This window comes from Balaenoptera physalus, assembly GCF_965194825.1.
Source record: "Balaenoptera physalus genome assembly, chromosome: 8".
Classification (NCBI taxonomy): Eukaryota; Metazoa; Chordata; class Mammalia; order Artiodactyla; family Balaenopteridae; genus Balaenoptera; species Balaenoptera physalus.
Genome location: NC_138887.1, coordinates 100,038,673 through 100,061,917, shown reverse-complemented (window position 1 = coordinate 100,061,917; position 23,245 = coordinate 100,038,673). Strand labels below are relative to the sequence as shown.

The window sequence follows — 23,245 nt, the reverse complement described above, 5'->3', positions numbered from 1 at the left end:
GGAGCACTAGGCTGGAAGAAAGCCCTAAACTTGGGAGGCTGCATTCTAATCGGGAGATCACTCAAGAGAACATGACCTTCAGTTTTCTTCCCTGCTTCTACTTCTTTACCAATTATTAAGGGAGGGCAGCCTAAAAAAGCAGAGACCAAAGGGCAGAGGGAGCCAGTGTGGTGTGCTTCCCACACTGGAAGACGAAAGCTGTTGACCATGTCCTTTGTGCCCCCAACATGGAGGGGAAAATTCCTCCGCCATCAGACTTGAAACGTTGAGGATGCCCCTGCCCTCTAGAGCCCGGCAAAAGACAGGTGTCTATGAGTATTTTTATTTGGTTGGTCTTGCCCACCATCTATCTCTGTTCCATGAGGCACAATACTGAGAAAAGCAAGCAGGACTTGGCAAATGTTGAGAAGAGAAGCACAATCATGCGTTTAGAATGAAAACATGCAAAGCAGCATCCCAGCAATCGTGGCAGTCCAACTAAAAGCAAGTCAAATCCTGTTACATAGATTAGAGGATCCCCAGAATATGGCCTGGACTTCATCTGTCATCACTCCAAGCTGGACAGAACTGAAATCTCCCTCAACAGGGGTCTGGATAAACAAACTGTAGCCCACTCACATGACAGAATACTACTCTACGATAAAGAGGAAGTAGGCAACAACATGGATGAACCTCAAATACATGACTCCATTTCTACGACAGTCTTACAAAAGTTAAACTGGAAGGACAGAAAACAGATTCGTGGTTGCCATAGACCAGGGGAAGGGTTGGGGGTTGACTCCAAAGGGGACGGAAGCATTTTGGGGGATGATGAAAGCCTCTTTTCTTGACTTTGGTGATGGCATTGTGTATACCTGTTTATCAAAACTCCGTAAGTTACACCTAAATTTAAAAATAAACAAGAAAAAATGGCTTGGGTAGGTAGACTATGCAAGAATTTCATTTTTAACTCAAAATTTCCTCGTCAACTAGTTTATATGTAGCTCAGAGTGAATAACAAGCTCAAAATTCAGTACTCAGTAATTATGTTTGAGGTAAACCACTAAACTAGCTATTTAGTGCATTAAAGCACTTTAAAAAATTTAAGCAGAAAATAGTTTGGATGAGAAAGCAAGGGGTTAGAAGAGCGTAGCAAAGAAAAATCTTAGCCATTTCCCAAAAGCACCATAAGAAAGTATCAATTCTTAGGCAATGGCTAAGAGAAAGCATGAGGTCATCCCTCAATTGGCTATACAGAGGAAATATTCTCATCAAATAATGAAAAGAGTACTACTAAGTACATATGCCTATTGACATTTCTTTTCTACCTTGAAATAAAATCATTCTGTGATCCAGCTTAATGTGAATAAAATAATACCCAATTCCCAATCAAATGAAAATTCTATACAGGCTCAGAGATTATTCTTTTATCAAATGACTTTCAGTTTCCCAAATTTAACGAGCTGAAATTATGCTGTGAGAACTATTCAATTTAACCTTTAGAAATGCAGTTACAGCCTCTGAGTGGGAAAAATCTGCATTTTATCACCAACAGGAAATACAATGCCCTTCGTTTATTCTCTAAGACAAGAAAAAAAAAGTCTACTTATAAGTTTAGTATAGAAAGTGCAGATGGTGGTATATCTGTGTCTCAGATAGAGAGCAGATGTAAATCTGTATCTACTTATGATAAGGTATCAACTCTTACCAGTCTGCTCTCTTCCTTTCTTCAATCCTCTTTCTTTAGCGTGGATGCCCAAGGCAGTGCCAAGCCACACCCCTCCTCAGGTCTGCCATTCCACTCAACTGTCTCAAAGTTACGGCTCATGACTTGTGGTGTTTCACAAATAAACTCCACCTTCTTCCCATCCACTATGTCATCCCAGACTGCCCCTACTCCCACTTCTATAGACTCTAGCTCTCCAACAGATTACTATTACAATTCTTGGTTAAACTGATATTGTGTTTCTAAAATCATGACTTTTTAAATTACAGCCCTCCCTGGAGCGCTGCCATCTGCCTATTGACCTCTGCATAAATGGTAACCCGTGGGGCCTGCTACACAGCAGATGTCCTGGGCCGACCCTGGAAATTCCCTTCACATCCTTTCCTAGGTTGTATTTCCTGAATCCATGCCTTCCCCCATAAAAACCTTCCTCCTCACAACCTTTTCCTTAAAAAAACAAAACAAAACAAAAAACCCACTATTTTTTCATGGAGAAAATGTCTTATCTTGGGTCAGTTAAGTAAATACAGGATTGCTTTTGTAGATTTTATTCAGGCGAAAGACTATCCTATTCATGAGAACTTTGAATCAACACAAATTCTTTTCGTTATCCACAAGCATAGCAATACACTATATTTCTGATACCACTGGCTGCTTTAGTTATATGAAGAAAACATTTTACTATGAAATTTAATTATAACTGCTCAAGAATATGGACATAAGAGACAGTGGTCTAAAATTACCAATTTATAGCAAAAAAAAGTTTAAAAGGGAACTTAACGCACTGGAAGGCATACCTTCCAATTATTTTCAGGTTAATTATTTCTCAAAAAAACATGTAATTTATCCAAATTGTAGAAAAACCAATTTATATCAAACAGACAATTACATTGATAAGAAAATAGTTAAAGATAGTATTCCTATTTTAAATTGGTAAAGATAAACACAACCAATGGGGATGTGAGAAAAAGGCCATTTAAATTTTTAACAAGTCTGCTGTTACTTTTCTAAGAAAAAAAGGATAATAAATTATTATAGGAATACCACAATAAACATCTCATACGTTACCAGAAAAAGGACGTGAGAATGGTCTAAAAACATAGCTTATACATGTATGTGACAGTGAGAATATGGAACAAAGCACTCAACCAGCATCTGTAACTCTGGATTATCAATTACAAGGCTATGATTAAAAAGTAACATACAGGTCTGAAGTACAATTTTTTCTTAAAAATTTTAGATCAATTTTTATCACTTCTAAAGTCTCTATATGCAAGAGGTGAAAATTTATTACAGAACCACAAAATGGCTTGAAAGATACAATTAAAATAATACATGCAGAGTAAAGAATTTAAACGATGGTCTGACAAAGCACAAGTTTTCATTTCATGGGCAAATCAAGAACTCAGAGGCAAGGAAATTGATGCCATGCTAAACTCTGCCCCACCTGAGACAAGAACACAACTTCAGAAAAGGATAGAGGAGAAACAAAAACACAAAAAAACAAGCAATCTATGACATAAAATAAAAAACGAAAATAAATGTTAAATAAAGGTTACATGATTAAAATAATTTCAACATCCCCTAAAAGTACTGTGAACATTCAGCTTTGCTTGCAGACATACCAATTTAGGTCCAATAAATTAAGTAAAAAGCATTTTGAAGGAGTTAATATTTACATTTTTAAAGTGCTAATGAAAATAATTACAAAATTTGCAAGGTTAAGTTCAAGTTTTTGAAACAGAGAAAAAGGATATCCAGTATGGTAGAAATTATTAATTAAGATAAAAGGTGGTCAGTGTTTAAGAATAACAAATGCATAAAACTAAAATCTAATCATTTTACTCAATAAAGATTCATAGGTAAATAATGATCATGTTAAAACATGTCATGCTATCCCTTTGGTCTAAGTTTCTACTTTATGAAATTGTTCTAAGAAAATAACTACAGACTATGATTTAGCTAAGGAACCAATGTTTGTGTGTTTGTGTGTGTGTGTGTGTGTGTGTGTGTGTGTGAGAAAGGAAAAAATAATCCAAAGAAACTAAATATCCAACAATACATAAGACAGAATACTAGGTAGACATTAAAAGTGAGGTAAAAGAGGAATATTCATGTGGAAAAAGGAATTAAGCACCTATTATGTGTCACTGTTCTAGGCACTGACTGTACAGTTAAGAATAAAAGAGAGAAAGTCTCTGTTCTGAAAAAACCTTTCATCACTTAAAAAGGAGAGGGGGGAGGAGAGAAAATGACAAAAGAAGACAACCCCACATTTTGGTGAACAGATGTATTCTTATTGAATATTTTCTTGTAGAGATGATTTTCTTCCTTTGAAGAATATAAATATAAATGCATTTATATTCAATGCGTTTAAAAACAAAAATTTTGACAGAAAACTTGTGCTAAGAAATGTGTACGTTTTTGGTTTTATTTTATTTATTTATTTATTTATTTGGTTGTGCCGGGCTTAGTTGTGGCAGGTGGGCTCCTTAGTTGCGGCATGCATGTGGGATCTAGTTCCCTGACCAGGGACTGAACTAGGATCCCCTGCATTGGGAGCGCGGAGTCTTATCCACTGCGTCACCAGGGAAGTCCCCAAGTTTTTGTTTTTAAAAGAAGAAAATACATTAACATTCAGGGCTGATTCAGTTTTGCCCAAATAAACTTGCAAATTACTCAGGTCAGATAACTCTCTCCAGTTTTTTTTTTTTGAGCCAAGAGTCAACATTCTCTTGAGTGAATTAGTTCTTCATAACTGTTCCACATATTTTGAGACAAATAAATATTATGGACACTGTAATAAAGTCTGGAAACTGATTTGGAAAACATCCCGACCTGAAACTGCATGTGAAACGTGCTCCATGATTCCTTCAAAAATGTCATCTGAAGCACAGAGCTTTACGGCACTGAAGACAGCAAACTAAGTAGCTCTTTTCCTAAGGAATAAAAGTTTAACTTAGATAATTATGGTGCAGAGCCAAAAGGAGTGTCGACATTAGGTAGAAAAACAAACAAAAATCACACATTAGCATGACGCAAGAATAAGAAAAACGTGTTCCTAGTAAAGCCAGCAGCATGATGTAAAGAGCCCCATGGCTGGACTCAGAAACAGATTTAATAAAAAGTACCCAGAATTCCACACATACATGAAAAATGTGCAATAATAGGCTAAACAATAAAGAAACTACCCTTAAGGAAAAATAACTTTAAAGTTGTTAGAACTGTCCTCTTTTGGCATATATTTGGGAATTCTAATTCTTCCTAAGGAAAACTACAGATTTAACCCTGCCCCCAACCAGTGACTTTACAACTTTGATATGATGTATTTGCATATGGATATTGTACCAAGGTTCTAAATGTGAGATTCTAAGTATCTAGCCTATCAATTGAACAAGACCTCCAAGTAACCCCTCCTTTAGGCCTCATTTTAAAATCACTTAAAAGATGGTCTCTGAGCACATGGGAGAAGGGATAGGCTGTGAAGACACACTCACAGGTCTCTATACTTCTATCACAATTGTAATTAGAGACCGAATTGTGTATGACCTAGAAGGACTACACCTGTACTGTTTAATGTTATAGCCTCAACACCCAGCACTGTGCCTGGAATATAATAAACTTTCGATAAATACTAATTGTTTGATCATTCATTCATGACTCAACATGACAAATGCATCTACAACACAAGCCAGATAGCATATGTTAAATGTCAAGGAGAGATAATGGGGCAGTAAAAGAACTCAGGAGAGAAGGAGTATGATTCAGGACTTGGATAAAAAGTCTGCAATACAAACACTACTGATGAGGATGACGGATCATTTTAGAGGCCTTTCTGTAGGCTAGGCAGAACGCTCAGCCATTTAATAACCACCACCACCACCATATGAACCATGTCAACTGTTCTAAATACTTTGGCTGTATTAACTCATTCAAGCACACCACAACCTAATGAGGTAATAAGGGCATTACATTCATGTTACAGATGAGAAAACCATGGCACAGAGATGTTAAATAACCTCAAGGTGACAAATTAATAAGCAATCGAGCCAGGACTTGAACTTGGCTGATCTGATATTGGGACTCATGCTACTAATCATGTACTCCGTACTGCTGCTATTTGCTAGAAAATAGGCATCCTTCCTGTTGTATCCTTCTACTAGTCTACCCACTTCTAGTTACTAACCAGCACAGTTAACTGTACATCTAGGATCTAGGGTCACATTCGATCAAACACAATTTCATACTGTTTAGGTCATCCCCTGGCAGATCAAATCTAAATCAGGCTCTGTGAAGAGATACAAAAAAGATCCCATTTTCTCAGGAGTTTATCAACTATTGAGGAAAACCATTGCACATATGTCAACTGAGACGGGTGACCAATCAATATATCAACAAGTACAAAATCATGGTAATAGGTGATTGTGTAAATGCTGAAGTAAGGCATGACGAGAAGCCAGTGAGGATCAAAAGGGAAAACTGCCAGGAAGAAGAGAAAGGGCCTGAAGGAGGAGGAGGGCACGGTCAGGAGGGCAGAGATGGCTACTCAGAGACAGCTCACATAATGGAGTCGGAGCCAGCGGACTGAGAAGTGGAAACAGGACTAGACTGAATATGAAAATATTCTCTATGGTGGGTGAAGTAGCCAGGCGTGTTGCGGTAATGTCCTACAAGAGAACACAGGTCTTCCTCCAAATTCAGACCCTCCCAAATCTAATCTTGTCTTACGAATTCTATCATTTCTTCCTGAGAACACCCTTTCGTGAGGAACTGAGGCACAAAATTACTAGGTAATTCCAAAGCCACCCTGAGGTCTGATTCGAGAATATTTATCTGGACGTCAACACTGCAAGTAGCGCCCAAAATTCTGTACAACATATTCCTTAGGGAATATGTTGGAAGCATGCTAAATAAAGCCTTAAAACTTGAGTAAGCAGAATGTCTGTGTTAGTAAAATGACTTACTTTGAGATGTTTACATAAGCAATAGCCACAGGACAAAATGAGTTCAATCTAGGGCTAAGTAGTGTTATGATGGTCAAGTGGAGAGTGAAGCCGTGGCTGGGCAGAAATACTTCAAGTTTCATCACATCACTCGGGAGTCACAGGACAGATCAGACAACCTGATCACACACCTGAACCTGGGAATCAGGAATGTTATCAACTGCCTCCAAAATACCCGAAGCATTCCTTTAGCCAAGTCTGCAATGGGCTCATTCACAGCCAATTTGGACCCGTGATATAGACTCATAGAACAATCCCCACATGCACCCAGAGAACAGAAAAGAGAACTGAAGAGCATGAACCAGCGCGAGCAGAATCTGTGCTAGAGGCGACTCTCTCTGGAAAGAGATGACATTTTTTCATTGGAAAAAATGCTCCTGGACTCCCTCAATTTCTTTTCTCCTTTCTTTGAACAAAGGAAGAAAGATACAAAAATTATAGCTCAGGACACTTAAATAAAAGCTAGGACCCTGTTTCTCAGAGCTCAATTGTAGGCATCCCCCTGTATGAAGTCAGTTAAACAAGGAATCAGAAGGGAACCAGACAAATTTGTGGCAGAAAACTTCCTGAAAACAGAATGCATGGCAGTGACACACCAAGTCTACAGATTATTTTGGAAATAAGATGTTTTACTGAAAGAAGCAACAAATTTTAAGAAATGCTGTCTCTAATAGTGCTCTACCTCTGGGCAAGTCACCTGATCAAACATTTCTTCAGAGGTGCTGAAATTCAGAGCTGGATCACACCCACCAAACGTCAAGACATAGGGCCCTGTGCTCAGCTCAACGTCCAATCCCTCTACCTCAACCTATTATGGCGCCTGAATTTTCCAACACAAAAGCTTGTCGGACTGTGACCACCTAGAGGAGTGGGATAGGGAGGGTGGGAAGGAGGCTCAAGAGGGAGGGGATATGGGGATAGATGTATACATATAGCTGATTCACTTTGTTATACAGCAGAAACTAACACAACATTGTAAAGCAATTGTGCTCCAATAAAGATGTTAAAAAAAAAAAAAAAAAAAAGCTTGTTGGTGAACAAAACGGCAGACCCAGTAAGGTACAGGATGGAATTGGGCATTCTGCAGATGAAAGAGACATATTCACTTTAGAACTTTATATTTTAAAAGAACTTCTACAACCAAATGACTCTTCATATTTTCAGGTACAGAGGAGGCAATAAAAACAATGTTATAAGTAGTTTTGTATTTCTCTCTTGTTTTTGCAATTTCTTCCCCTATCCTCTTAAAGGATAATTTTCAAACAGGTAAAATCATGACTTCTATACAAATATAAAATAAAGATGTGTCAAAATTTTTATTTTAACTCACTAATTAATGAGGGAACCAGAAAGATATTACAAGTGATTCAAAGCAGAGCCTGGAGGATGGATATATATACAGGCAACTAGGAATGCTGAAGTGAATTTGCTAAAGATGCAAAACTGTACAGCAAAACTAGAGTGAAAATGTAAAGTTTGAAAACATTTCTTTTACAGAGTAGAAATTAATTGTCTCTGTCTATACAGGGCCACATTTGTACAAATAGGAATCATTTGCATCTTTATTAGGTCTTCACAAGTTAAATTCCCTCTCCATAGGGGTGCAAAATATGCCAGTTAAAAGTAAAGGGGCTACAGAATCAGATAACCCCAAAGAGTTTACTAGGCAGCACCCAGCGTTCCACTGAAAGGATACCCAATAATCATCTTGCCAGTTTCAAAGTCTACTAACAATTTCTCCTGATGTCCCAAACTAAGTAAAAGAGGTGAGAGATTATGTCCTAGATTTCATGCCCTACGGTACAAAAAAAAATGCACAATAGAAGAACTCAGTTGAAAACTGGATTAAATTTGTACAAGGAGGTGCTTAAACACAACCACTAACTGTGGTAGAGGCTGAAATACAATATTTTTAAAATTCCAGCATTTCTGAGCAATTTCATTCAGAAACATGTTCAGACTAAGAAAGATAGACTTCTCTCTTATTCCCGTGGAAAGCATAAATGCTTTCGGATTTCTTTAGAAGGAGAGAGGGATACCCCTGTGGTTCTGGGGAGTGTGAATAGGAGAGCTTTACAAAACAAGAACTGGCCACACAGGACTCCTAGGACTCAAAGAACTATGGACAAAAGGCCATAAAGCAACGCACTCAGCCATTAGAGAGGGCGACCAGCTGAAGCAAACTCCCCCACGACCGAGGTCTCCTTAACAAACTCCAACTCTTTTGCAGAAGGAGAGGGGAAAAGGGAGCTGCGGGGAGGGATGGGAGGACAGGAGAGGAGAGGGGGAGGGGATGGAGAAAGGAAAGAGCCTCAGCAGCATGGGAGAGAGAGACTCCCAGGGTAGCTGCCCCTCTGCCGTCGCAGCTGCCTTCGCCACAGGGCTGTCATGCACGTTTCTGTGCTGTGAGAATCCTGGTCAACGAGCTGCACATTGCGGTCCGACTGGAGTGGCTGGAGTTCAAGGACCTTCGGGTGCGGGGAGAGGACGAGTGGAACAAAGAGAGCAGCAGCTTCCCCTAAACTGGCAAAAACTAGAGCTGCCAAATGCAGGAGAGATGCAAGAAAGCACCTGAGAACCCAGCACCAGCACTGAGCCCGGCTTCCCCGTGAGCAGCCATCAACCTTATGGAGCACATAAGGCTTCTAGCAGCAAGGTCAGCAGCCGGTGTGCTGGCTCTTGCAGGACAAGGTTCTTCTGGGATTTCCCCAGAGGAGCAAATATACAGTGTGAAGGGACCTCTAGTGCTAAGCAACCAAACTCCCAGGCAGAACCCTAGGCCTTGACCTTGTGTAGTCAGCACAAAAGGGACATTAGAGGGTTAGGAGGTTACTCAGAGGCTAAGGGAGAGTAAAAGAGGGAAGAGCTACTAAAACAAACAAGAAAGGAGCGTTGGTACCATCAAATCACCGGTGATTAGAAGCTGAGAGGAACCTTAGGGTCACGTAAGCAGCAGGAGGCATTCTAAACAAGTAGGCCAGAAGACACACAAGGGAGCTGCAGTTTAACACAGACCTAAGTTATAAAGCCCCTGGGTGACTGTACTGCTTTATACCTTCCTCAGACTTACTGGACAGACCACTTTTTAAATCTCTTCAGCCAAAAATATTTTTAAACTCTTACATTGAGGCCCAACTCCATTGGGAGGTAACTCCATTGGTATAGATAACTTCTATAATGGCCCCCAAGACTCATGGAAAGGGCTGCTTCCAACACCCTGAGGAAAAGAGGACAGTGCTATTCAAGTTCAAAAAGGCACTGAAAAACCAGAACCTGAAGGAAGAGGTCAGGAGGACATGCTTAAAACCCTGCCTATTTATTTTAAAGGAACACTTCCATCCTTTATATTTGCATGTGAGACTCTGACTGGGCAACTATGCAGGTCTTCATGATTTAAAGGAGAAAGCAGGGACCTGAAAATCTGACTCTCCCTACTCCCCACCCCCAGAGCTAGTCTTTGGACCATTCTAGGCCACGTTTAAGCACATTCATATTAGTAATAGTATGTACCTCCAACAAAAACCACTCATGGATAGAGGAGGTTACCAAGAAGCCAGTATGGAACGTGAGCAAAGAAGACAACCTTCAAGTGAGCCCAACCAGAAGGCAAGAAAGGAGAGAAGAGCAGAATAAACAACAGCAAAATCTGCTTCCAAGTCATCAAGATTCCACGCCATGGAAAGGCAGAAGATGTTCAGGAGATGGACAGCCCCATTCTGGCAATCGGACACATTCTGGGACTGTTAGAAATGTGGCTGGAGTGGATAGGATGCCGGGCTAGGCTCTAGCCTCTCATGGTGTCGTCAACACACGTCATAACTCCACACGCACCTGAGAGGAAAGAACACATGACAGGAAATAGAGGAAAAGTCAAATAGACACTATGACTCACCAAGCACCAGCGGAGGGAGGCAGAGGAAGAAATCGGTGCAACGCGGCTGCAACCTGAGGAGTGGGAGCCCTCTCTTACCTCAGAACCGTAATTGATTTGTCTGATTTACCAGAACAACAGCAAGCCACGCACCAGTCACATTTTATTGCCTGTTTTACACGTTATATCTGCAGGAGATTGTATTTATTACAGAGGAGGCTACAGCAAAAACAATAATAAACCGAAGATAAGCAACAGCCTTATATTCCACTGACGCGCATTCCGACTTTTTGTATGCTGGCGAGGGAGGGAGTGGAGAAAGGAATAGGGAAAAACAAAACCCACTAATAATGAAACCATGGTTGTATGAAGGGAAGCAGTCACCACAGAACCACCATCCAAATGGAATCAGATCTAGTACCAAGTTGATCAAATTCTTAGCGGTTTCACATTCACAGAAACATCCCGGCCTGAAGGGTAACCGGACAGGGGTAATAAGGACAGCAATTGACAGGTGCTTGTAATAGCCTATTTCCTTCACCTTCAAAAGTCAGAAATAAAGGAAACCAGTAACTGCTTCAGGACCCAAATTACCAGATTTTTCCCCCCCTTAGTGGATACCCTGAAAAACAGGAGCACAGATGCAGAAGAGCCAAGTTTATCCAAGCCCCAGGCAAAAGGTAGGTTCATCCAGTTGGCATTGCCCCAGTCAAAAGGTAGGTTCATCCAGTTGGCATTACACACAGACACCATGAAGCTCACAGAAAACACAACACTTAGCTGACGTTAATGTCAAAAATCATCTATATTAACAAAATCAAAACGCAACACAACCTAAACACTGGGGAGCCATCGTAACATTTTTGAAAAGTCAAAGAACTGTAATGCGTTCTTGCTATGGGAAGGGATGCAAGAGGCTCAATTGGGGACAGGAGAACACAAAGTCAGAAAGCATGTTTAGCAGCCAATACCTGAGCGGTCCGGTCCTGGGAAAAGCTGATGAATGCACATGAAAAGGCCTGCTTGTTTCAGCACCACATGACGAGGCGAGCATCTCACCTGCCGAAGCAGAGTCAGTCTACACTTGGGTTACTTAACTTCCCACGGTAGGGAGCCAGCCAAGCAGGGCTTGCACTTGCTAACTCTCTACAGGAGGCATTTTCATGCACTCTGACCCTTACCTGCTGAAATCATTTTTACAAAATACAAGAGAAGGGATGGGAACAACGGGTAGAAACCTGACTCTAAGAGTGGGAGGCCACTAAGACTAGAACAAATGTATGGGTTATTTGTCTCACAGTCATGATATAACCTCTTCCACAGAGCATATTTCTTGAGTGTTTAGAAAACAAAATGTGAAGAGCATATATGTCTTCTTCTCCTCCAAGGATGTGTCCTCGGTTGGGGTGAGAGGTCATGCACAAATATCAGTTCATAGTCAATTATGGTGGCAGCATATTGCATATAGTGTCAGCTCAACAAAAACTGCCATTTACCACAACCTGCAACTAAAAGGGGGACCAATGGTGGGAGGGAAGGACACAAGGATTTAAAAAGAAAAATTGAGAAACTTTAATGAAACCATTATATATGCTTGTATTACATGGCCTTTATTCCAATGTTTGTTTCTTCAACCAGATGTAAACTATTTGCCCATCTGACCCCACATGCCTACCTGTCCCTCAGTAAGATAACCAGAATGCTTCAGGAAGCTGAAGACCCATACATCTCACGTAAATGGCACAAGGGCACCCAGAACACACACATACTGAACACGACATTGTGATGGAAAGAAACGAAGGTTAGACGGGGGAGACAAAACTCGTCTATTATACAGGGTACCAAAAAAACCTGCAATCTAAGCTGAATAATGTGTGATGAAGGTGGACAAGGTCATTCTGACATCTATTAAATGGAATAGCTTTTTCACTTCCACTCTCCCACGTGATCTAGCTTTCCTCTTTTATTTATGTGGTAAGTGGGGGAGCCTGACCTGCATTTATTTTTGAATAATGTAAGAGCAAACCAATTCGCCAATATCTAGGCAGAAAAGAGGATGAAAGTATGTATGAAACCGAACTACAGTTTAGTGGGGGATTATGAAGACAGGTTTCCTAAGATTCATTGCTACCAAAAACAAACAGGCAAACATAAAGAAAACGCATCAAGGTAGAAGGCAGCATGTGATCCAAAGATAGCATTCAAGATCATTAAGACACTACGCTGGGGGTACCAAGAGCACAGCCCCAAAGCAACTGTAACTCTACCTCAAAAACCTGCTGAGGCCCTCACCTCGATGCCAATAGGAAATCTAAGCAAGAATAGAAACTCCACAGGCCAAAACAGAGCACCATCCCCAAGGCTGAATTCAGCTTCTAGACGGCCCTGGAGTATGGGCCAGACATGAGCTTTTGGGTGGGCATATCTGCCATTAGTGCAGGAGTCACCACTATGTTTTCCAAAATAGGTATTTTACAGCGTTGTCCCCCTGCAGTTGAATAACCAAAAAAATTACCCTTTGACTTCACCAAAAGAATGATATTAAAGGAAATATTGTTGAGAATGCCACAGCAGACACATATAGAAATTAATATACACATGAACAATAACTCAGCATGGTAAACCACGGAGAAAACGGGCCTGATACCAGCTTGCTGGGAAAGTCACCTGTGAACCATGAGCCCCAGGAGATACAACGCAGTCACCTGTGGCTCAAAGGCCATTAGTAACAGGTTTTCTGGGCTTCTCTGGACTTGAGCTACGAGGAACGCACAGTGATGTACCTTGCTCGTTAAACAGTGGCACAACGCCTTGATGGAAGTCTAATTAATTAATTGCCACACTGTGCAATCTGTAGTCTGCAGTGACTGCTACAGAGAGGGAAAAGCTCAACAGAATTCCAGTGATTAAAGCCAACAGGGGACGACCACACCCAGGCAAAGGAGAGCTGCCGAGACAGGCTCGAAGCCACCACAAGGAACTACAGGCAAAGCCTGAGCCAGGCCTGGGAACACAACATAAGCTACACCGGAATTCATCACTGCTGTGGGCCTGGCTGAGCTTCTGTTTACGGTAGTATTTTCTTCTTGTGCCCGAGGCAAGCTTCCCAAGTGTCCAAGCTAAGACTGACTACCCTTCCTCTGTCATGTCCCTTGGGCTGCGTGCTCCTCCCTACACGTGACCTGGAGCCCCTCCTTACCCATTAGTGACTACGGGAGTTGAACTGAATGGTGTGTGTCCCAGGAACAGAGGGTGAAACTGACAGCCAGAAGGCCTTCCCCGGCCACCTGATCAAAATCAACCCCTGAACCCTCACTACTGCCTTGGTCTGCCCTATTCCTCAGAGCAGTCACTGCTGCCTGGCATTGCTATTTTCTCCCTTTCCCGCTTGCATGTAGGGACTTTATCAGTTCTGTTCATTGTTATATTCTCTGCCTAGAGCAGTTCCAGCCACAGTAGGCACTTGCTGAGTAAATGAATAAACCCCCTCAACTAACAAAGGCGTCTAGTTCAGCCAATGAAAGTTCCGAAACGTGCAAGGGTGGCATTCTGCTCATGAAATAGTCATTTGGACACAGCCTTAAGGGAGCGCAGAAGTATCTGCATCATCTCTTCTCCTGTATCATCTAGTATATCTGTTAGCTCAAAGGATGCTCACATACTTCTCCCTAGTTGATCAGGATTAATTAGGATTAATTCCTAAACCTGTCCTAGAACCTGTATTTGACCTTTCTCCACTAAGACTTTCCAGTCACAGAACAGGGATTTTTTTTTTAAAAGGTAATTTTATTTTAATACAAGTCAAAAGAAATATCTCCTAACTCATGATAATAAGAAAAGGGAAAAGCAACTCAGTAAAAATTCAGGTGAAGAGATAGGCAGTTTTATGCCCTTGTTTAAATTCTGCTTTCCTGGAGTATAAAACAGGATCTCTATAGATGCATTAGCAGAAGCCATGGAAAAATTCATATTCAGTGCCTGAAAAAGAATGAGCTACAGACAGCAACAGTCAGCTCTACCCACTACCAGAGCCTACCATCAAGCCTCTTAGATAGCCTCAACCACCAGAGGGCAGAGAGCAGAAGCAAGAAAAACTACAATCCTGCAGCCTGTGGAACGAAAACCACATTCACAGAAAGATAGACAAGATGAAAAGGCAGAGGGCTATGTACCAGATGAAGGAACAAGAAAAAACCCCAGAAAAACAACTAAATGAAGTGGAGATAGGCAACCTTCCAGAGAAAGAATTCAGAATAATGATAGTGAAGATGATCCAGGACCTCGGAATAAGAATGGAGGCAAAGATTGAGAAGATGCAAGAAATGATTAACAAAGACCTAGAAGAATTAAAGAACAAACAAACAGAGATGACCAATACAATAACTGAAATGAAAACTACACTAGAAGGAATCAATAGCAGAATAACTGAGGCAGAAGAACGGATAAGTGACCTGGAAGACAGAATGGTGGAATTCACTGCTGCGGAACAGAATAAAGAAAAAAGAATGAAAAGAAACGAAGACAGCCTAAGAGACCTCTGGGACAACATTAAACGCAACAACATTCGCATTATAGGGGTCCCAGAAGGAGAAGAGAGAGAGAAAGGACCAGAGAAAATATTTGAAGAGATTATAGTCGAAAACTTCCCTAACATGGGAAAGGAAATAGCCACCCAAGTCCAGGAAGCGCAGAGAGTCCCATACAGAATAAACCCAAGGAGAAACACGCCGAGACACATAGTAATCAAAGTGGCAAAAATTAAAGACAAAGAAAAATTATTGAAAGCAGCAAGGGAAAAACGACAAATAACATACAAGGGAACTCCCATAAGGTTAACAGCTGATTTCTCAGCAGAAACTCTGCAAGCCAGAAGGGAGTGGCATGATATACTTAAAGTGATGAAAGGGAAGAACCTACAACCAAGATTACTCTACCCGGCAAGGATCTCATTTAGATTTGATGGAGAAATCAAAAGCTTTACAGACAAGCAAAAGCTAAGAGAATTCAGCACCACCAAACCAGCTCTACAACAAATGCTAAAGGAACTTCTCTAAGTGGGAAACACAAGAGAAGAAAAGGACCTACAAAAACAAACCCAAAACAATTAAGAAAATGGTCATAGGAACATACATATCGATAATTACCTTAAACGTGAATGGATTAAACGCCCCAACCAAAAGACATAGACTGGCTGAATGGATACAAAAACAGGACCCATATATATGCTGTCTACAAGAGACCCACTTTAGACCTAGGGACACATACAGACTGAAAGTTAGGGGATGGAAAAAGATATTCCATGCAAATGGAAATCAAAAGAAAGCTGGAGTAGCTATACTCATATCAGATAAAATAGACTTTAAAATAAAGAATGTTACAAGAGACAAGGAAGGACACTACATAATGATCCAGGGATCAATCCAAGAAGAAGATATAACAATTATAAATATATATGCACCCAACATAGGAGCACCTCAATACATAAGGCAACTGCTAACAGCTATAAAAGAGGAAATCGACAGTAACACAATAATAGTGGGGGACTTTAACACTTCACTTACACCAATGGACAGATCATCCAAAATGAAAATAAATAAGGAAACAGAAGCTTTAAATGACACAATAGACCAGATAGATTTAATTGATATATATAGGACATTCCATCCAAAAACAGCAGATTACACGTTCTTCTCAAGTGCGCACGGAACATTCTCCAGGATAGATCACATCTTGGGTCACAAATCAAGCCTCAGTAAATTTAAGAAAATTGAAATCATACCAAGCATCTTTTCTGACCACAACGCTATGAGATTAGAAATGAATTACAGGGGAAAAAACGTAAAAAAGACAAACACATGGAGGCTAAACAATACGTTACTAAAAAACCAAAAGATCACTGAAGAAATCAAAGAGGAAATAAAAAAATACCTAGAGACAAATGACAATGAAAACACGACGACCCAAAACCTATGGGATGCAGCAAAAGCAGTTCTAAGAGGGAAGTTTATAGCTATACAAGCCTACCTAAAGAAACAAGAAAAATCTCAAGTAAACAATCTAAACTTACACCTAAAGAAACTAGAGAAAGAAGAACAAACAAAACCCAAAGTTAGCAGAAGGAAAGAAATCATAAAGATCAGAGCAGAAATAAATGAGATAGAAACAAAGAAAACAATAGCAAAGATCAATAAAACTAAAAGTTGGTTCTTTGAGAAGATAAACAAAATTGATAAGCCATTAGCCAGACTCATCAAGAAAAAGAGGGAGAGGACTCAAATCAATAAAATCAGAAATGAAAAAGGAGAAGTTACAACAGACACTGCAGAAATACAAAGCATCCTAAGAGACTACTACAAGCAACTCTGTGCCAATAAAATGGACAACCTGGAAGAAATGGACAAATTCTTACAAAGGCAGAACCTTCCAAGACTGAACCAGGAAGAAACAGAAAATATGAACAGACCAATCACAAGTAATGAAATTGAAACTGTGATTAAAAATCTTCCAACAAACAAACAAAAAAAAAAAGAATGAGCTACAGAAAACACATAAACTGACGTCCTTCGGTGAATGAGCAGCCAACCTCCTGGCGCCTCGGAGCCATACAGCTCCATTCACAGACACAACTCACCCCAGATATGTCTGCGACACGGTGGATAGGCACTTCCTTCTTGCTATGCAATCCTTTGCCATTCTTAATAGCCCTGTAAAGAAAGAAGAAAAAAGAAAAGAAGCCCGATGACAATACAAATCACACTGGGAAGGGGTAAGGAGGGTGGGACAAGGCGGCAGGAAGAGAGGTTGGTCCGATGGTCATGTGTCACTACACAGGGCACACTGCTGAGCAGCCGGTCTCGGCCAGAGCACTGGGAGGTGGGGAGGGCACACTCCTGCTCTTCCCCTAAGCCCAGTTACCACAAGCTGGCTGCTAGTTACTGCTAACAGTGTGCCTGGCTATCAAAGAGAGCTCCAGAACTTGCTTCCAAAGGAAAGGCATCGTTCTAGGCACAAAAGAAGAATCAGTTGGAGAGCACATTCCTAAAAAACAGAAGTAATAATGTTTCTTTCTGTGTTTAATCACATGAAACATTTTAAATGCAAAAATATGTAGCTTGTGTTCCAATTCTAATGGAAATAAGTTCCTCCCAGGTAAAAAGATAAGTTGCCCTGAATGCAGCAATACTGTACAGAAAAGTCTTTTTAATAATGGGGGAGAAGGGAATCCCCTGGCAGTCCAGTGCTTAGAGCTTGGCGCTTTCACCACCGGCCTGGGTTCGATCCCTGGGCAGGGAACTAAGATATGGCAAGCTGCACCACACGGCTGAAGAAAGAAAACGGGGCGGTGGTGGGGGAGAAATTAGCAAAGGTACATAACTGACATTAAGCCTCATTTTCAATCAGTCTCAGGTTGTAATAACACTGGGTTTAGCAGGGGACCCTGGGACACACATCTGACCACTGGCTGGTTTGCTCCAATCTCCCACCTTTTGCCTTCTAATCCCTTGAGTGGTAGCTTCAGGGACATGATCACTCATGTAACAATGAAGGACCGCAGAATCAAAGGTGATGGGTACATCACTCAGCGATGACACCATTAGTCAAGACCTTTGCGCATACTGCCAGCCTGCGGACCCACGCAGGGAACACTGCTGTGTTTAGAGATTGAGAAAGAGATTCAGGAGTGTGACTGCTCCATGAACTAGACTTTCTAGGGTTTCCATATTCCAGAGAAAGTGTTAAAGTAAACTGCCCAGGCCAGGGTCAACATGTCGGACCCTCACACTAGGAACCACACTGCAACCTTCTTCCCACTCGGGCTCCACTAATGAGTAGGAGTAGACGCGTTACTCTCAGGTCCTAACTTTCTAAATCCAAGTCACAAATCAAACTGGGTGGGTGTTGCTGAGTGCAAAGTGCAACAGTCATTTCTTACATACTCGGGCCCTTATCACTCCCCACTTCCCCCTTTTTCCACCCCAGGGGACCTGTCTCTCACTCAACTGATTTGAATCACCTTCTGTTCAGATACGACAAACAAAACACTTCCCTTACCACCCAGTTTCCATTCCATGATGAGGGGAAGAAGTCAAAGTATAGAATTAAGAAAAAAATCATACACTCATTCTAATCTGAACTGTTAGCTGAAAGAAAACATTTCCAAGTTCCTTGACTCCCATGATTCCTCCTGAATCTGAATCAAGGGCTTCAGCTTTAGAAATTGCAAATGAGTCACAATTACTCCATTTAATTTTAGTCCAGTGATTTATTGTTCAGGGTGTCTGATAATGACCATGGACCAGGTTTAACCCCTGGTCCCTTGGGATCTGCACACTAATGGTAGCTCCAGCTCTTCCATCTCCCAAAGCCCTGTGTACATCCTGCTTGTGTCCTGTTTCTACAGCCTCCTCTGCCACCAGCAGGCTTTCCCCATTTTGCTACCATAAACTCAAAGGAAGCGGCTTGGGAACAAACCCGCAGCGAGGCAAGGCAAGCTCACTGCCACCCTGAGGGTAAGTCGCCTTTCTTCTAGGCGAAGCCTGCTCAGCTTTCTGCAGGTCCCGTGTGGGCACAGATTGCCCACAGCCTTCTCCTTTTCTAACAACCAAAATACGTGGACCTGCTCAATAAACAGATGGTTCATGGAGAACACTGCTGAACTCCTAGCCTTTCCTGGGGGCTGGAGAGCACCTCATATACTACAAGGAAAAAAGAACAGGGCCTGGGCAGTACATCAGAAAACAGGTTCTCAAGGCAAAAGTGGTGAGCTGGTAACCTACAATTCTGCTTTCTCTCTGTGACCCCAAAGTAGCTTTGTGCCATAAGCAGAAATTCAGCACTTAACCAAGATTAAACATACCACCCCAAGGGGAAAAACATAATACCCCAAAGCAGAAAATATGGATAATAGTGTACATATGACATTTGAAACAATCCAGAATTCTTTAAAATTAAGTCTTTTTTGTTTCATTGTTTTATTTATTTTTTAACATCTTTATTGGAGTATAATTGCTTTACAGTGGTGTGTTAGTTTCTGCTTTATAACAAAGTGAATCAGCTATACATATACATATATCCCCATATCTCCTCCCTCTTGCATCTCCCTCCCACCCTCCCTCCCATCCCACCCCTCTAGGTGGTCACCAAGCACCAAGCTGATCTCCCTGTGCTATGCGGCCATTCTCTATGTCTGTGTCTTTATTCCTGTCCTGCCCCTAGGTTCTTCAGGATCTTTTTTTTTTTTTAGATTCCATATATATGTGTTAGTATATGGTATTTATTTTTCTCTTTCTCACTTAATTTTACTGTCATACAGTGAAGTAAGTCTTAATATTAAAAGAAGAAATGCTGCTTACCTTGTTCCTAAAAAGAGTATTAGATACTTGTTTACATTCAGGCATTAATTTTGGAAAAACCTTCAAAGACTTCATCTTTTCATACTTTAGATACAATTGCTAAATTAGATAAATTTCAGGCAACATCATATTTAAACTGAGAAATAGTTCTTATTTTAGTTCTTAGCAAAACAGAGACAAAATTGAAAGTTAATAATTTGTAGACACTAAGTACAAATGCTGCCCGCCCAGGAAGCCCTCTAAAGTATAAGTGGTGTGCTGGACCCAGACAGCGAAGTGGGAGGGGTCACTGAGTATCTAAACGGTTTCATGTGCCAGCTTGGGTCTCCCTCCCTGTGCTGAGGTTGCTTTGGTTCTTGTTTGCCAGCTGCTGCAGAAACGACACCAGGTGAGCCATCCCCAGAAAACCTCCCTCAGCCTGACACAAGGCTGATGCCAGGGGAGGGGGAGGGGGAGGGAGGGGATCTGGGAGAACCACCCAGTGCAGGAGGCTGGGAGGGAGGTGATATGGGGATATATGTATACATTTAACTGATTCACTTTGTTGTACAGCAGAAACTAACAACATTGTAAAGCAATTATACTCCAATAAAGATGTAGAAAAAAAAAAGAAATTCGTGCTTTTATCTCAAAGAGGTAAGGAGCAAACACCAAGAGTGGTAGGCTTACCACAGTGCTGTTAACGAAAGGAATATAATATATACCTTTGTTCCGGGATGCAAGCATCCATATACGACATGCCTGCCTACTAACAACTGTATATAGGAAAATAAAAACAGGAAGATCCTGGTTCTGCTGCCTTGTCATTATCTCCTGGTGCGGCTACCCCTGTATCTTACATAAGCCAGCTTCTCTGGGATAGGTTTGGGGCCCTCTGTCTTTGAGACCTGGGAGGGTATAAAGGTAGCAGGTTTGCTTCCAATGATACCTGCTCCACAGAGCAAACACCAACTCCCCTCCCCATGCTGCCTGCAGGCTGCAACCACGTTCAACATCCCTTTTCATTAGGCAAGGAATGAAACTCCTGACTTCTAAACTTCACCTGCTGTGTCTGCTGAATAGCTGCTTTCTCACAAAGGCAGGCTGAAGCTCAGGCCAGCCAGGAGAAAGGAAGCAGGTGGGCAGAGCACAGGCTGCTCCTCTCAGAGGCTTTCTTCTCCAAGCAGCCGCAGCACAAAGATGGCAACAACCAGCAGTGTCAATAATGGACAGAAATCATCACCAGCCAGGAAAAGTGAGTAACGTCCACATACCTACAAAGAGGTAACAGTAAAGGAGAGGGATGAAAACTCAGCTTTCTAGGTTGCTTCTAGAAGCTTCTAGAAGCTATAGCGTGGAAGAGGAACCCCATTCAGATCACTGGAAAACTATTCCCTTTAACCAACGAAGTCTGAAATTCTTCTGTATGAGATACTACTGCCTTCCCACTAGAAGATAAAAACCATCAACTCTGCAAAGGCAGGCAGGGAGGTTTTTAAAGGGACATTAGCCCCGCTACCTTAACGCAACAGAATTAGAACCTAGCACTCTTTATACAAAGAAACAGAGTTTGCTCTTCGGTTTTGGGGCCCCTTGCACAGTCAGAAAACCCCCTTCTCCAAGGCACAAGCCTTAGCACCACTGACATCTTGTGTCATCAGTTCATCTTGTGCCAACAAAGAGGCCATGACCTTTATTTCAATGTATAGATTATTATTCTGAATATTTTTGTGAGTTTACAAAAAAAGTTCAAAGACCGTATGGTTAGATTCAACCTTATCCCAATCATAAAATAGTTGCCACACGAGGAATTCTTAACCTGGCGACATAAGTGAGCTTCACGTAGGATGCTGGGAATACCTATTAGCTAACCTGAAATGGTAGTAGAATTATATATATGAATTTTTCTGGGGCATGGGAACTCCAACAGTTTCCCAGTTCAAAAAGAACCACTTTCATACATAAAGGGATCTAAAGAAAATAAAGTGACAGAAAGCATACAACAGAGAGGTGGCAGGGAAATGACGAGGAAGATCCGGAGGCCCTGCATTCATCATTCCCCTTTAACAACACTGTCTTGGTAACCAGGAACCACAATGTCCCTTAACTCTGCTTCTGCTTCCTTGCCTGCATCCAAAACTTCCTTCCTAACTGTGTTCACTTGGCTCTTTTGTAACCCCCTTGGGCCAGGCCCACACCAATTTATTCCAAGATAACATCAGGAATATTTTAAATCCACTCAGGCCCCTCTGAGAGTGCACACTACTGCTGCATGACTTCTCCACAGAATTGATTTCCTCATTTTGCTCCCCTACTTATACCCATAACAAAGACCACCAGCCTGTGACATCCATCGAGTGGAAAGTATAATGCTTGGCTTTCATGTGCCCCAGAGTTTATGTCTTCCCACCATTTCCACATTACTCCTTCTAATTCAATTAGGTCCATCTTCCCCAGGCCCCCTACGTGCAAGTTATTCATTACACTGTCTTTATAGATCCACACTAGAGAAAGAAAAGAATTACAGCTTATCAGTAGTCACCACCTCACCACAGTCATAAAACAATTGTCACGTAGGAATTGTTAACCTGGGGTCCTAGGTGGGGGGCTGTTTGAACACTGGAAGTATCTATGAACCACTTTGAAATGGCAGAACTATAGATGTGAATGGGTACACGCACGTGTATCACTCAGTTCAGCATGCAATTTAAACTGCAATGCAGTATTTTCAAATTGTATCATGTGTTCACTTTATTTCTATAGCTAGACTACAGGCCCTTCGGGGGTTAGAATTCTATCCTTAATACTCGTTACGGTACTTAACACAGAGCTATGTCACATAGTTTTAAACTCAGGGTCACCCAGTTCAATTACTGTGTGCCTAGTAAAGCTGAACAAATGCCCGCTGACTAATGCAGAGTGTGAAGGTATTTCAGATTGGAGACATGGATAATGCCAACTGAGTGTAGGGCACAGAAGAGTGAGGCTTGCTGGCTCTCCTGGAGGTGCAGGTTCACGATATATGCTCCAGGTCGCAGACATCTTGGTTTCGCTACTTGGAGTGGGGCAAGGCAGAAGAGCTGAAAGCCTGGCCTCTGAGCAGAAGCAAAAGTGCATCAAGAACAAAAGCCTCTCATTCCCTTCTTCAAGAGTCCTACAGCTAGAGGAGTGGTCAACAGTCTGAAAGGCAGTGATGGGAGCAAAGCTCCAACCACCATAAACAGTGAAATGGAACCAAGTGGCAGGATTGTCAGAAACACCTACTAGATAATACAGGGTAAATGACTAAGGAGAAAGGAAAATAATTCCAGCGGAAAAGGATAAAAAGCAGTAC

At 41.5% G+C, this 23,245-nt stretch overlaps 1 protein-coding gene across 1 annotated transcript in view; it reads right to left on the bottom strand.

Moving 5' to 3' along the window:
* The window catches only part of SND1 (staphylococcal nuclease and tudor domain containing 1), a 421,659-nt gene that overhangs the window by 151,782 nt on the left and 246,632 nt on the right, over positions 1-23,245 (bottom strand). Inside the window, exon 14 of the mRNA XM_082472295.1 lies at positions 17,211-17,283. Within this exon, the coding sequence (XP_082328421.1) occupies positions 17,211-17,283 (73 nt within the window). The remainder of the gene's footprint in view (positions 1-17,210; positions 17,284-23,245) is intronic.